The 16931-nt window shown below is 35.8% G+C and overlaps 1 protein-coding gene across 2 annotated transcripts in view; it reads right to left on the reverse strand.

Annotated features, from left to right (window-relative positions):
• The window catches only part of kcnh5b (potassium voltage-gated channel, subfamily H (eag-related), member 5b), an 81232-nt gene extending 65747 nt beyond the window's left edge, over positions 1 to 15485 (reverse strand). For both annotated transcript variants that reach the window (XR_015506235.1, XM_087279639.1), the window contains exons 1-5: positions 15252 to 15485; positions 12427 to 12550; positions 7311 to 7417; positions 4307 to 4435; positions 1478 to 1596 (exon numbers count right to left, since the gene is read on the reverse strand). Coding sequence is in view for 1 of the 2 variants with exons in the window: in XM_087279639.1 (XP_087135765.1) it covers positions 1478 to 1596; positions 4307 to 4435; positions 7311 to 7417; positions 12427 to 12550; positions 15252 to 15324 (552 nt within the window). In the remaining variant the exon portion in view is untranslated. The remainder of the gene's footprint in view (positions 1 to 1477; positions 1597 to 4306; positions 4436 to 7310; positions 7418 to 12426; positions 12551 to 15251) is intronic.
• Positions 15486 to 16931: the final 1446 nt, after the last annotated feature.

Below are 16931 nucleotides of genomic sequence, written 5' to 3' on the forward strand. Positions count from 1 at the left end.
GGCACTGCTATGAAATGGAAATGAAAGAGGTACAATAACAATTTGTTAAGCAATTTAAAAGATTCATTTAAAACATTCGTATTTTTTAAATGTAGAAAATAGTTGTTTTCATCATTTATATAGTCGTTAAGTTTTAGGCATAAAAACCCTAATCTGCATTAAGAGCACCATTGGTATTAATTTTGATCTGTGTTGAACTGTATTCAATTTCTGAAAATCATTCATTCATTTTCCTTCGGCTTAATCTCTACTTAAGAGGTCCCACAGTGGAATGAACCGCCAACTATTACAGCATATGTTTTACACAGGGGATGCCCTTCCAGCCACAATCCAGTACTGGGAAACAATCGTACATACTCATTCACATTTATACACTACGGGCAATTTAGTTTATTCAGTTCACCTCCCAGCAAGCATTTTTTGTTTTTGAAAGATGTCTAATAGGCATCTAAATATAGTCGTCTTGGCTAAAACAAATTTAGGCTGTAAGTGAAAATCTAATAGTCATCTAAAAATAGACCAAAACTAGACTAATCATCAAATAAACAGGAATGAATGACTACACATATAAGTCTTTTTAGTCTGTCTATTTGAACACTGGTCTAGTTTTGGCCTATTATTAGATGTCTATTAGATTGACAGCCCAAGTTTAACCTTGTTTTAGCCAAGCTGTCTATGTTTAGATGTCTATGAGACGTCTATTAAACGAAAAATTATGTACTGGGCTATAGCTCAAGTCTTTGGACTGCGGGGGAAATCAGAGCACACAGAGGAAACCCAAACCAGCATGGGGAGAACATGCAAACTCCACACAGAAATGCCAACTGACCCAACTGGGACTCAAACCAGCGACCCTTTTGCTATGAGGCGACAGTGCTGACCACTGAGCCACCATGCCGCCTCTTGAAAATCTAAAAATCTTCTTTAATGTTCTACTGAGAGAGAAAATTCACCTACATCTGACAGAAAGTTCAAATTGATTCTTTAACTGGATCATTTTACCAAGCAAAGGGAAATGAGAAACTAAAATCTCAGTAAAGCAATGTTTGTTTCCTGCAACATACTATGATTCTTGTAATGTTCACAAACAAAAACTCTTCACAGTGCATAAGATTCAGACAATCCAAAGCTTCCTGACACACAAAACAATACTCAATTAATATAATATAAAATAACCCAATGACCTCGTCTTAACACAGCAGTGACAGCAACAAATGAGGAAAGCCGAAAAAAGTGAACAGAGGTTATGGGACACACATATCCACTCTTCACCAGTGTTAATTATTAATAGCAGCTTCTGGATGCCCACTGTAGACTTGCGCTGTCCAACAGACACATGTGAGATTGCGTTACAGCAGCGTCCTGTGTGTGATTCTATTTCAAGTTTGTCCTCCGTTAGATGAAGTTTTGTATAACCTTGTACTGCACAGTCAAGGATGTAAGCAAATGCTGCTACTGTGTGTGTGTGTGTTCTTACCTCTGCAAGTCTGGAGGGTTTGTGTGACGTGACGTCGGTTCTGCTGACAGGCGTGATCTGCTGAATGGTGCTTTTGCTGTTGGTCAACGCTCGAGTCAAACGTGCAAACTTGGTCCAACCTAAAAGATATTTACGTACTGAGTGAAAGACACATAATACATTTTACCCTAAAAAAACTGTACAATGGAAACACAATTTAGTATTTTGCTTTAATAAACGTTTTAAAGCAAAATTTTAAAAGTACCATGATATTAAATAATGTTTTTTAGATGTTAGTATCAGTATTGCTCGTTTTTAAGATATCTTTAAGCTAGTATGCTACAAATGATGTACATGATACTCTAGAATTCCTCCTAATATGCTGATTTGGTGCTCAAAAAACATTTGTCATCAATGTTGAAAACACTTCTTATTTCTACCTAAAACATGAAACTTTTCTAATCTCTGATAAATAAAAACTTTAAGTATATTTTAAATGTTTTTGGAAAATGACTTGACTCTCACTTTAGATACCTCACAATTCCAACCCAGCATTGACTTTTTTCTTTAAACTTTAAGAAATAATTTCCAAAATTCAGATTTTATGTTTACATTTCAGATTTTTATTTATTTATTTATCTATTTTTTATTTATTTATTTTTTTTAGTTTTCTTCTCTCCAGGGATTCTGCAGGTTTTTTCTAGCCAAATTTAAGACTTTTTAAGACCATTAAGATTAAAATTTAGACTTATACAGGGGTAAACACAAATTTTTTTCTAATGGCCTAGTTGATTCTGTAAATTGTTTTTCTATTAATATAAGATAAAGGGATGTGTTGCTTTAGTTTTCTCTGCCTGGTTAAAGAATTTATTTAGGTGAATTTGCTGAAATAAATGTCTAACAGCTATTGTAAACTGTATCTCTTTGCAATTAAAAACTTATATAAATAAAACTTATATAACTTATATAAAAAAAAATATTTAAAAAAAAAGGTTTTGAGATGGGTTATTGGTAATGGGGTGTCAGTATGATCGAGCAGCTTTACTTGCACATAGAAAAATGAAGACTTTTTAAAAATGATTTCAGACCCACAAGACAATATTTCAGCAAAACAAAATTTTGTTTTTGAAGCTTAAGACATTAAGACTTTTTAAAGGGCCATGACACCCCCCACTTTCAGTTAAAGTCTACTACAGAATTTTTTCAAAAGATGCATGATTAATGGGCGTGGAGCTCCGCGAGCATCGGGCAGGAGTGGGCGTAGCCAGCAGGGAAGAACGTAAGCGAACAACTGTTGTTGTCAATTAGCTCAAAAATTAAGACAAACCGTGGGGAGACGCATTAGTTTAAAGTTTACAAAGTTAAAATGCAAAGAAATGAACATGCCCTGCTACATTTGTTATTCGTAATTTCATATACACATAACCACAATTTATATCATTATAAAGATAAGTGTGTTCATGTAAACCCTATAAATGAGGACTTCTCCCTCAATCCCTGTATCCAGCAGACTCCTGACCTGTCTATTTTAACCATTAGCCCTGCTGATAATCTGGAGGATTTAGGCAAACACAGCAGCACAGTGATGTGTCTGAATGTGAACGAACTCCTGATAAAAGACAGCGTCCGCCATTCTCTAATTCTCGCGCTGCTCTCCCGACAAATATGCTAGCAGCACACACACAGCTTTGCTGTATGATCGGCCCTGACAAGATCGCAGGGGAAAACATGCAACAAACCCCGTGGATCATGGAAACAAACGCATATGAGCCTTCATGAACGGCTAAAAACTGTGTGCTTGGGTCCGTGTCTTACAGCTCGGGCTTGACTCTGGCAGGTCTGGCAGGTCTCATGAATAATTAAGCAGCCGGCTCTTCTCATAGGATAAGAAAACTCCGCTATGAATAAAAATGAGAAACCGACGTGTCATCATTGCACTTGCAGTACTGCGCTACGTCGCTGATTTTGGTCCCGCCCCAAAAATCATTTTAAACCCGGAAGCTGAAATTAGCTTACAAAAGCTCAAAATTATCCAGTTTTCCCCACAATTACAGCTGACAGGTGCTAACATTGTCTTAACTGATGCTCAACACACACAAATCTGTTAATATATATATAAAAAAGTTCTCCAGTGTGTCCTGAACCTTTAAGACCCGCGGATACCCTCTCAATTAGGATTTTCCATCTCACATTTTTTACTTTCATTCTTAAAAATGCAATTGTCAAGGCTTATCTTGTAATGTCCTCCTTTCTTTCTCACAATTCTGACCTTTAATTCTTTTTTTCTAACAATAAAGATTTTCAAAAAGTGTGAGATGTTATATCACAAAGCCTGCCTTGTAAGTCACGATTACCTTTTTTAATTAATTTTATTTTGTGCTGGGAACACAGACTAGTTTAGCACAAGTTTCACAAATTCACAATGGCTATTGCCAGCACTATTGAGAGTGTTGGAATCAGACTCTATGTAACATTATTCAGCCCAATAAACAAGCTCTCGCCAACAAACAATCAAACACACACACACGCGCAAGTGCAACAAAATAACACTTCTGCATGAATGCCAAAAAAAAAAAAAACCTGGCAATGCTTGCCGATCATAAACAAATGTTTATTTATATGACTTGAGCACACTAGAGGAAGTGTTCATCTGTCAGAAAAAGCTCAAGTACAACAAGCAGTATTGGCATGTCTGCTTAAATTTCGGCCTCAAAATAATCTGTATGATATTAAACAAACACACTATTTATGCAACTTATAAACAGAAATCTATGCATGGCTGACATAACAAGTGTACTGTTTCAACAGCATATGTATATATTTATGTATGCGTGTGGGTGTTAAACTCACCCCGGGTGCTTTCATCTTCAATAGGCTGTTTAAAGACGGTGATGTCCTTAAATGTACACAGGAACAGAACCACTTTGTCATTTTCATTGCGGATTGGCGCTATCTGCATGTAGAACCAAACCGGGGTTCCTGTAAGAGGTCAGAGGTCTAAATTAGTATCATCGTATGATTTCTGACAGCACCAGGATTACATCTTTTAAATTAAACCATATACAGCATAGCTGTAATTTCAGCAAAATCAGCTTAACAAGATTGTCTTTAGTTTAAAAGACTTCTACTAGACATTACACAAGTTCCACAATACTGTAACAAAGAACTTCAGAGATGTGCAGAGCTGGGTAGTAATGGATTACATTCAATCTGGATTACATAACGAGTAATTAGAGTAAACAATTTTTTTATTAATACATAATCAGACTATAGTTACTTTATATGGATGACAAGTCATAGCAGTGATATTGTTGAGAATGTCATAATTTTCAATATTGAAATGATTTGCTGTTTTCTAAGTTCACTCAATTTTAAGTAAATGTTTTTAAATTCATAAGATGCGATTGTGTTTTATTCAGTGCTGCTATCAGTCTATTATTGTTCGTTTTTTGAAGTATTAACTGTCCATGCATTGCTTTTTAAATGGAAAATGTTGGGTATAAAAAATGAATTATATTTATTTCTTTGTTTCTGTCAAAATAGTACAAGATTATCTTACCTGTTAGGGGCAGGGCTTGACATTAATGCGGGTAAATTTCAACTTGGGCGGGTTAGACAGCCTCTCTCACTAGCCACTTTGGCTGGTTGAAAATATTATTTCAATTGCCAGTGCTAACCATTCACTAAAGATTAGAATTATTAATTATGATCATTTGTCAATATGCGTACAAATATGATCTCAGAATCGAGAAGCAACACGACTAACTGGTAAAATTACTGTTCACGCGTGAGCAAAAGAAAGCAGGTGAATACAGAGTAAAGGGTGATCATGCGCAAGGTGAGACACAGGCACGCTCCCCTTAGCTTGTGCGAAGCAACCGTGTGTGGAAATGCAACTGGTGTGATCGGTTCTCTTTGAAATAGACTGGACAATAAGCGATGCTCGTGCACCCACAGTCCTGCTGCATTTAAGAGCAACAGATCTATAAGCAACAGCGTTTGCTGCTTTCGCTTTAACTATTCTTTAAACATATTATTGATGGGTTTAATGTTAACTGTGATCAAGCACATGATCATCTTTTTATTAATGCACATGGTATTGTTCACCTGCTTTCTTGCTTACAGTTATATACACCTAATATGGTTTAAATATTATCTTTTGCAATTGCATTAAAAGGAGATAAACACTCCATTTATGTTCAGTTAACTGGTGATCTGGATAGACTACTGTTTTATAACAATCTTTGTTTTAATGTCAGTTGTTGTTTTTTAAAAATATGTTTGTTGAATAAAAAGTCTATGTATGCAGCTATATTTTGCTTGTTTTGACACATTATTTAAAATGTTGGCAAGGAAATAATTAATTTGGTGTGGCTAGAAAAATAAAACTAATTGTAACGTGAAACTATAAAACTCATTTGCAAATGCTCATTGAGCAAGGTCATTCACAACACACAAAAAAGTTCAATGAATGACGAGGCATGCAGACATAACACAACATTTAAATCAAGTAATTTTAGCACGTCAAAGTCAAATTAATGCATTTAAAGTGTATTTTCCCAACAACAAAATTGTGGCTTGTAAAAACGATGAGTGGCTAGTAACGTTGCAAAACAACTAGCTACAGTGGCTGCTGATTAAAAAAAGTTCATGTCAAGCCCTGGTTGGCGGTAAAGCGTTATAAATAATGTATGTTGTGTACTACTATTACTTTCTTAGAGTAACAAGTAAAGTAACGCATTGCTTTTAAAAATAAGTCACATAATTTGAGTTAATAAAAAAAAGTGACGTTTTACCTCACTTAATTGGCTTTTACAAAATACATTGCGGAATAAAAATGACCTTAGTCGAGTTGAATCACACACTCAATGAGAGACCGTGCTGCAAGGGAACAGACAGTCGGCTCGGACTCATCATCATCATCATCTGCATCAGATCTCTTTTTTCACAGCAGATAAGTCAACATACTCTTCTAGTAATTGAATAATTTAGGAAATTGGTTTATTTCGAGTCAGAATGGGTATCCGGTATATTAAAAACTAAGTACTTACTGAAGATGCAAACAGTTTCATGACAAACTCGCTCGTCATCACTACAGACAGTCAGAAACAGAAACAATGGCAGGCTGGAGACTTATTTTTTTGCTAAGGATTCTTGTTATTTTGAACTAATCAAAGAAAAGAAGTGAATTGTCGTTAAATGCAAATAAAGCAGCGTTTCCATCCAACGAGTCAAAGAGAACAAAATCGTGAATTCCTGGATAACTGGCACCAAACATCAACAGTAATTTGCTGCAGTAGGAAAAGCTGCGTGAATCTTCTCTCTATTTAATAAATTAATTGCAATCTTTATGTCAGAGGTCAGTGCATTTACTTAACTAATAACACAAAACGTACAAAAGTAGCAAACAAATTACTTTACATGCTTTCATTATTCTGTATATACTGTACAGTATGTGTAGCTCTGGCCTCAGAAAATTCTCCAATTATAATTTTATCCTACATTTCTTTAAAGGAAAATGAAGATGTAGGTTATATAGGTAGCTGTTAAATGCAGAGCTTCTCTAAAAAAAAAGATGAGAAAACAATTGCAAGTTCTAAAAGAAATCAAACCTAGCCAGGTAAGAAAAAGTAACGCAAACGTAACTCAAAAGTAATACAATGCATTACTTTCCATAAAAAGTAACTAAGTAACACATTTAGTAACCTAAATGTAATCTAACAGTAGTTTGATTAGACAACAAATTTTATCATGTAATTTGTAATCAGAAACTAATTCATAAGTAAATTAATTTGCAAGTAATCTATCCAGCTCTGCCTAAAGTTTGCACATGTTTGCTTAAAATCCCACTTACTGTTCTTTCTGTACAGCAGAACTTCAAAGCAGTTGGACTCATAGTTGTCAAAGGCCTGTCGCACCTTGTCTATGGTCTTCTTGTCTGTCAGCTCCCCATACATAAAACTACAGACAGGTTATTCAGTCAGACATTAATAAAGCATTTAGAAAAAAAAAACAGTTAGTGCCGAGCATCATTTTTAAAGCGGTACTATTATGCTTTTTTCAATTTTTTTACATTATTGTGTTTGCAGTGCGTAATCTACAAAGTTACACATTTGACACATTGAGGGTTTAAGATGTTACAAAGACATGTCAATATAAATTTGAATGTTTGGGAGGTGCAAAAGAACAATAACGTTGTCACTCTGATATGTCTTATATATATCTGTGCATGCAGAGGTTATGCATGATCCTGTTGGCCAATATTCTCAGTTCATATTCATATTCTGATTCTCAAATATGTTTAAGAACACATCTTTGTTTGAACATCTATAATAATAATCATATTAGTTTCTACATGCTGGTTGATGGGGGCTACCATGTTAGTCTGCACTGCAAGGGAGAGAATAGAGCTTCTGGATTTACCTCAAATAAACTCATCAACTTCTCACAAAATAAATAAAATATAAACAAATAAAAGAGGCTGTTTAACTACAGAACAAACCATCATTATATAATAACTTGCCTAATTGCCCTAACCTGCCTAGTTAACTTAATTACCCTAGTTAAGCCTTTAAATGTCCTTTTAAGCTGTATAAAGTGTCTTCACAAATACCTAGTAAAATATTATTTACTGTCATCATAGCAAAGGTAAAATAAATCAGTTATTAGAAATGATTTATTAAAACTATTACGTTTAGAAATGTATTGAGAAAATCTTCTCTTCGTTAAACAGAAACTAGGAAAAAAAAATCAAACAGAGCGGCTAATAATTCAGGAGGGCTAATAATTCTGACTTCAACTGTATATATTCAAAAGCCCACAACCCGAAACCCATGTACTGTATATCAATAAAAAACACTGATAAGCTTTGATCTGACAAGTCAACCGCTCAACTTTCTCTGGTTCAACACCAGCCTCTGCCAAACAAGCGAATCTTGGCAATTTAACAAGGGGTGTGGCAGAACTGAAACACTGTCTTTATTCACCAATCACAATGCAATAGAACAGTTAACTAATCATAACACATTTCATTTTGGGGGGCAGTCCTTCATCAAACCAGAGCTAATCAAGCCGTTTATGCCAAGCTCGGGAGAAAGATATTGCAGTCATGTAAATTATGGGCAAAATAATGACTTTATTAACCATCTACCATGGGATCATGTTCTTGATACACCCCCAAGTAAAATCAAGACTTTTTAAAAGAGCATAATAGGACCCCTTTAAATAATCATCCCTCCCTGTATTAATTATAACCTACATAAATCTCAATATAAAGTCAGCTTTTTTCAAATTTGCCAACAGATGAAATTCATGGAACAATCAATAAAGATTAAACAGTACAGAGATTTTCAGAAATAAATACACACCTCACACATTACGTAAAGCAAGACCAAATATGGCATATGTTTGTTTCTTTTGCAGCACAGATAAAAACGTATTAATGACTAAAGAAATCGTCAGTTGTGAACATGGCAGGAAGAAAGTGTGGCATGGAGGACATGGAAGAGGGTATATGCATGACACAGCATTTTAGGAGAGCTACTTAGTGAAATTGGACTGTTTGATACATCACAGTATGCCAGATCATTACTTGGCCAAAAAGATAATTTCACCATTTTCATAAAAATCTATAGATCATAAATGAATAAGCAGTTATTTTCATATTAAAGGGCACCTATGGTAAAAAATCTACTTTTCAAGCTGTTTGGACAGATCTGTGTGTTGGTATAGTGTATAGACCGTCATACTGGGGTGATATGAACACACCCAGTCCTTTTTTTCAATTTAACTACAAAAAAAAGGGTCGGCCAATTGGAGCTGTTTTCAAATCGATCGCACCATTACGTAGGTGTGCGATTCCCCCCGCCCACCGAATTGATTGACAGCTGCGCGCATTAACATGTTCCAGTAGTCGCGTGTATATGTCAACAAGACCAGGCAGACATACACAAAGCAAACGGGAAAAAAAAATGTCTGTTCTGTTCGCTAGGATCAGCAATCATCATCAAATGTGATTAAGAGTAAGTTTCACATGTTTAAAGTGTTTTAAAACAGAGTATGTGTGTAATTAATTACAGTGTTTTACTTCAGCTTTACTTCATCAGCACAGCCGCGTGTCAGAACAACTATAAAAGAAGACGCTTCAATCCTGGTTTGTGGAAGTTAAATCAGGTTTATTTTGTACATTAGCATAACAGATATCCACACTTGAGGTTAGCCTTAACTAGGCTAAGCGCGCTCTGTCTGTCTGCCTGCCTGCGTGTGTGTGTGTGTGTGTGTGTGTATCATCTGCGGTGTGTGTGTTTGTGTGTGTGTGTGCGCGCACGCGCGTTAACTTTGTAACAATATTGTGTGTGACTCATCAATGCAACTTCACAATACTGATTAGTAAAGGTTAGTTCTTACTGTAGTATCTCACAAACTCTACGTGAGACCTTCTTCCTTTAAGTTTGTCTGTTGTCTGACGCAGCTGAGGGAGGAGGCATGTAGAAATAGTGGGCGGGAAAGAAAAAGCTTAAAGGCGCAGTACGACAAAACCACCCTCTGCTGGAAATCAGTATAAGACAGCATCTTGTAAAAGGTATAATGAAAAATCTGATGGGTATTTTGATCTGAAACTTTATATACACATTCTAGAGACGCAAAAGACTAATATTAAATCTGAAAAAAGGGGTAACCTAGGTGCCCTTTAACACATCTGTTATCAGAGTCAAAGTGATGCAGAACCACAGAAGTCTGACAATTACTTCTTGGTCTTATAATAAATACAATGAACCCTTTTAATGGACAGACCTCACAAAATTAAATTAATTTGTATGAAAAATTTAAATCTAAATTAATTTACTCACCTCTGGTTATTTAAAAATGTAGGCGTTCTTTACTTTTCAGAACATTAAAGGATATTTTTAACTGAAACTGTGGTCCTTGATGATTCATATAATAAAAGAATAAATAATAATACCCATGGCTCCTGACAATACAGTGAAATAATATGTCTGTGCATGAAACGACATATTATTTAGGAAATTAATACCTTTAACGCACAGCCTTGGAAAATGGTCCAAAACTGAGATTGCACACATGAACGTATTGTTACCATTTATATACTGTAGTCTGCAACAGTATTCAGGATAAGAACCAGCAAGTACCATTTTAATTAACAACGCAACAAATGTCCTACCTTTCTGTAGGTATTCAATGTGTTTTGGCAGTAGCGAAAATCGTGGGCTGTGGACAATGTAACACATGTATTGTTCTCTGACGGGTCCACCTTCACTGTCTTTCCCACATCGGGGAGAGTTACAGTGTGGAGAAGCCCCAAAAGAAGCGTACCACCCAGACTTTTGCAACTATACATTATTTAAAACATTACTACTTTTAACCCACAGCCTCGGCAAATAGTTCACAACTGAAATCACACACATAAACTTACTGTTACAATTTATATATTTTTCAGCAGCATTCAGAATAAGCACCAGCAAGTACAACACTACATGTGTCCTACCTCTCTGTAGGTATTCATTTTGTTTTGGCAATAGCGAAAACCTTGGGCTGTGGACAATGTGAAACATGTATTGTTCTCTGACGAGTCCACCTCCACTGTTTTTTCTCCACATCGGGGAGAGTTACGTTGGGGAGAAGCCATCAAGAAGCGTACCACCCACACAATTGCAACTACACTACCTTTAACCAACAGCCTTGTCAAATGATTGAAACCTGAGACATCACACATGGACATTCATTCAGTTTCCTTCAGCTTAGTCCCTTCATTCATAAGGGGTCTTATCCAGCATACGTTTTACACATCTGCAACCCAATACTAGGAGACATTCATACACACTCATACACTACGGACAATTTAGTTTATTCAATTCAACTGTACTGCATGTCTTTGTACTGTGGAGGAAACCGGAGCACCCAGAGGAAACCCAAACGAATACAGGGAGAACATGCAAACTCCATACAGAAATGCTGATTCAATGAATGTTGGGGCTTGAACCAGCGACCTTCTTACTGTGAGGCGAGAGCAGTAAACACATGAACATATTGTTCCAATTTATATAGTTTGTAACAGCATAACAGGATAAGCACCAGCAATTACCTGTTTGATTAACAACACGACTTCTCTATAGGTATTAATTTTGTTGAGAAAGTATGTTATTTTGACTCTAAAAGTGCTGGTAACTATTAACTAGCATTATTGAATCGACAAGGACCGCATTTTCACCTGAAAATCTTCTTTAAAGTCTCTACTGAAGACAGAAATACAATTTGGATGGTCTGAGGGTCAGTATTAAAAGGAATCTTTGATTCATGAGTGAACACTCCCTTTAAGGTACCGCAGGACTCTTCAGTATAGCATGACCTCAGGGTGCGAATTACATGGGGGTTTGAGGGGGATTGACCCCCTTAATTAACGATTGATGGGGGGGGGGGGGGGGTCAGCCCTTTAATACTGAGAAATAGTTCACTCTGATCAGTATTTTAAATGATATTGTAAATTATTAAAATGGCAAATACTATATATATACATTTGACCCCCCCCCACCCCCCATAACAGTTTATACCATTGTGAATGCATAATCGTGGCAATCAGTCTATGCTAGAAAGTTTTTTTATTTAACAGTCTGAAACTGGCAGATCTAAAGCACAGATAGATGTGAAGTGCAAGAAGTTTGTATCTACAAATATCCTAAAAGTAAAGTCCAATTAGATGCCATTTTTGTAGTTTGATCGACAGTAATGTCTGAAATGGCTAATCAGAGGATAGAAGGTCAGAATACACTAAATATCCCTCAAAACACTGAAAACTTAAATGTGTTTTATTAATAAACTAGAATTAACTAATTAGAAATAAATACATGAATGATTGAAGCATGTATTGCACAAACTAATTCACAAACACACTGCATGAACTGTTTAATATGGTCTTCCGGATTTCTACTGTCATGTGTACAACCATCACTCACCTGCATGTGCTGCTCTTCTGCATGACCTCTGCTCTGTGGTATCCAGACAGCTTGCAGAAGCCGTCATTACTGTAAACTACAGGCCAGTCCACAATCTGAGCGTTTCCCAGCAAGAAACTTGTCTCTGAAGGTTTAGAGAAAAGAATTAGTGAAATGACAAGCACTCATGCATTCCTAATCTTTGCTTCACAGTTTATTACAGTCACTGATCTGCTGGAACATCTGGTATAATCTCCACAAAAAAAATTTATTCAAAACGTTATCATTTCACAAAATGATGTCCTGCAGAATGTGGATGGAATGTTTTTAAACCTATTGTTAGATTTACTTTCAATGTTACTTGTATAAGAAAAACAAGAACTAAACATGGATTCATTTTATGTACATCTGGGCCTTTACTGTAATTCAGTGGTGGTTCTAAGAGGGGGGGGGGCTTTTAAACAAGCTGAGAGGGGTCTGGATGCAGACCTGATGCAGTGCAATCTGAGCTGCATCCAATGGGTTTTAATCCAACGCTCACCTAACCCCACCCCTAACCCTACCCGTCAAAGTGACATCACTCATTCCATTGAGTGCATTGTGTCTGACATTGCATCGCTGAGTGATGCAATCTCAGCTTGCATCATAAAGTCTGCATCCAGATACTATTGAACAAGCTTGGCCCCTCTCTGGCCCCCCTAAATTTGGACGGGTATTTTTGGGTCACAACTAGCGAGATCAGCCATCAGTGAAGATATGACTGAGGCCTCTCTCGCGCACACTTGCTCTCTCTGCTTTACCTTGACTTTTGTCAACAACGGTGCTGCGCGCATTAGTTTCCCACATTCGTCAGAAGTTAAGACCCAAATTGACACAGGTAATGAAATAAATTCAACTTCAGTCATGTTCATGTTGTGAAACGCTATCGAAACATCCACTGTTAACTATATTAGACTTTTGTTTTCAATAGCAATTTTAAAAAACCTTTAATACAGGAATCATCAGCTATGCATATTATTATTATTATTAGTTAATTATTAATTATTAGTGTATATAGTTTTACGTTAGGATATGAAGGTTTGAATTTACAAACAGTCTGCAAGTCCAAGGGAGACAGGTGAAACACAGGTAAAATGTAGTTTTCAGTCACGCTCATGTAAAAGTAATATTTATGTCGTTTAGTTTTGCCTTCATTCATTTTTGTTTTTAGTCTTGACATAAAGCACAAGTCTTCAAACACATGATTTTTTTACAATATGTTTTTGAACATAATAGTTTAACTAACTAATTTCTAACAACTACTTCTTTGTCTTTCCCATGGTGACAGTAATTGCATAATATTTGACTAGTTATTTTGCGAGATAGTTGTTTTCAGATTAAAATGCAATTTAAAGACTAGGTTATGTTAACTAGGAAAGTTGGAATAATTAGTCAAGTAATCTTATAAATGATTTGTTGTCTAGACAATCAAAGAATATACAGTAAATATTTCTTAAGGAGACTAATAATAATGACCTTAAAATTGCTTTTAAAAAAATAAAAAAAAATAAAAAATTGCTTTTCAAAAAATTTAAAAAATCTAAAAATTAAAACTGCTTTATTCACGACAAACTATAAGAAACAAGACTTATTTTGACTCCAGAAGATTTTTTTAAAAGAAATACTGTGATGTGCTTGGTTTGTTAAAGATCTTCTGGGAAACATTATTTTATTAATGTGAGGGCAAAAAATGACTTCAACTGTATCTGTTAAAGTTTACAGGTGCAAAAATGTGCCTTGATGAACCTGTTAGAATGTTAGAAATGTGTTATCCGGCTACTACAATACAAAGTTACTTGTCAAATAAATGAACATGAAAGATTAATTTGAGTTATTAATTAGCTTGTTTATAAAAACTGCAGTGATACAGTACATGAAAAAATGACTGTGAATAATTGTTAAAGTGGTTTGTGGTGTACAGTATGTTGAAGTGTGCCCCCTAAAAGTACAAGTACACAAATACTCTAGTCTAGAACCGCCACTGCTGTGATGGGAAATGAGGAGTGATGACGCCCCTCTAGTGGTCATAAATGTAACAGTCCGAAATTTTACGTCCAGACTGCTTTTATGCCAGCTCGGATGTGTTGCTGGCGCAGAGATGTGGAGTGAAATTGTATTGTGTGCGTTTTAATCAGGTGAACGAGAAATGTGTAATTATACCAAATTAGATATAATTAACGATGCAAAATCATGCAAGCGAGTGCTGAACATTTACCGTTTAGATTTAACTAATTGCTCCAGATGTAAAAAAAAATAAATAAAAAAAAAGAGAGAGACTATTCATCTCATTTTGTTTTTGTAAAACGAAGGAAAAACTGGCTTAATCGAAAAAATAAATTAATGTGAATTAATATTTAGCAAGATAAAAATAACACTGATGAATTAATCTTGATGAATCTACATTACACTGATGTATTAATATTGTTTTATTATTAGATTACGCTAAGCAATAAGGACAGCTTTTCCATTTAAAGAAATATTACTGTGTGAATACAGACTTTATTTAACCAGTATTTCTCTCAAAGTCGCCTCAAGAACAAATAAATCAATAATGCATTGAAATCAGTGTGCACAGCTCAGAGACCTGCAGTCTCTAAAATATTTAAAATTAATGATGAACTTAAAGCTTTTTCATGCTCACCTTAATGCAATATTAATAATTGCAATACGAATACATGTGAAAAACTCCACAATAAAGACTTTTTTAGTTTTAACTATACAACTATATCCTACAGTGCATTGTAAAGTGTAAATACTAGGCTAATAAGTGACCAAATGCATTTCATAAACATAAGCGTGTTTCTCACCACTCGAGCGCCTGACGATATTCTCCAGGAAAGTGTTTTGCGGTGCCACCAGCCCTCTCTTTCCCCCGGGCATCGTGCGGCTGTGGGTGTCGCGCTGCTCTCGTCAGGTGGGCACTCTCTGCGCGTGGAGTCTCAGCCGGTGGAACGGGGAGGCTCATGGTAACGTCGCGATCTGGCTGCCCGGGAGCTTCTGTGTGCCACCCGCGCACGCTCTAGGCTCAAAGCGACAAGTCTGTGGGCACGGGGAGCTCCTGGCGCATGCGCAGCTGCAGAGAGGCGCGTTGACAGGAGCTGGGGATCTCCAACTGAGCGCGCGCGAAGTAAGCAACAGTGGATAACAACAACCCCGCCGCACAGGAAAAAAAAAACACAGGTTATCTGTTAGCCTTGAGCATCACATACTCGACATTTCTGAACTAGATATCAAATATTCACGTTGTGGAGAAATTAAATGTCAGTTCAAGGCGTTTCTATGCTTTGCTATGATAAATGGCATTTTAAAAAGTAATCCTCGTTCTCAAAGCCCATGTCAAGATTTTGGTATAATTATGTAAACAAACATTTGCATATGTTTAGATAAGGGTAATCTACGACATTTCTTTACAAAAGCAGTTTCATCTGAATGAGGTTTTCTGTAGTTGTAATATTTTTAAACAGGTTTTGTCGAGCAAAACATTTAATAAATACATACATTTAATCTATTTATTGATTAATTAATTTATTTTTTTTACATTTTTACCATTATATAAATTGTCAATAAGAATGATGTGACAATGTCACGGAGATGACATGGAAAATTTGAAACATCTACATAATTGTACACATTAACAATGTGATGATAATCAATAGTATGAAAATATGTAATTATAGTTTGGTCCAAAATTTCTGCCTGGATTGGAGCAAAGTGGAATCTGTAAATGAAACAAGTAATTTCCTTTGAAAATTGATCAAATTGTTGGCTTAATCAATTAAACCATGAATCAGGCAATTATAAACACTATGACTCTGACTCTCAACTTTCTCTGTTAACTCAGGCTTTGTTCCGGAGTTTGCAGGACATCAGTAGCAAGCAGCCAATCACATGCCTGGAATCAGAACAATACCGTGATTGACTTCTTGTGAGAAAGTCGGTGCAATTGCAATTCACAGTCAAAGATTTAATTACAAAAAACTCGGAAGAACTTAAAAACATTTATACAGCAAAATGAAAAAGATATTATTAATGTGATTACATAAACATTTAAAATAATCTTTGTTTAAATCAGACAATTTTATCTTTAAAACAATTTTACTTTACTGAACTTTAATGAGAAACCGGAGGAGTGTCTTGACTGCATGTCATGAAGTCTGCAGTTGCTATAGGTGAGCTGCAAGTAATGATTTTAATGCACACACCTAACCCAACCCTTAACCCTACCACACGCAGTGATGCCACTAGCTCCATTAAGTACATTGTGTCTGACATTGCATGTGTCAGTTTCAGCCTGATCTCACCAGAAAACATAAACATTTTACGTTTTGTCAGTTTAGTTGCTAATTTGCATGAATTTGTACAAGTTCAGTCGTGCGAAAATGTACGATTTTAAAAAGGAGGCATGGCACCCAACCCTGCCCCTAAACCCAAACGTCATCGTGTGATGAGCAATTGGATTGTATGAATTCATACGAATTAGCCACTAA

Source organism: Danio rerio, chromosome 13 (genome assembly GCF_052040795.2).
Source record: "Danio rerio strain M-AB ecotype USA chromosome 13, GRCz13ab, whole genome shotgun sequence".
In the NCBI taxonomy this organism is placed as follows: Eukaryota; Metazoa; Chordata; class Actinopteri; order Cypriniformes; family Danionidae; genus Danio; species Danio rerio.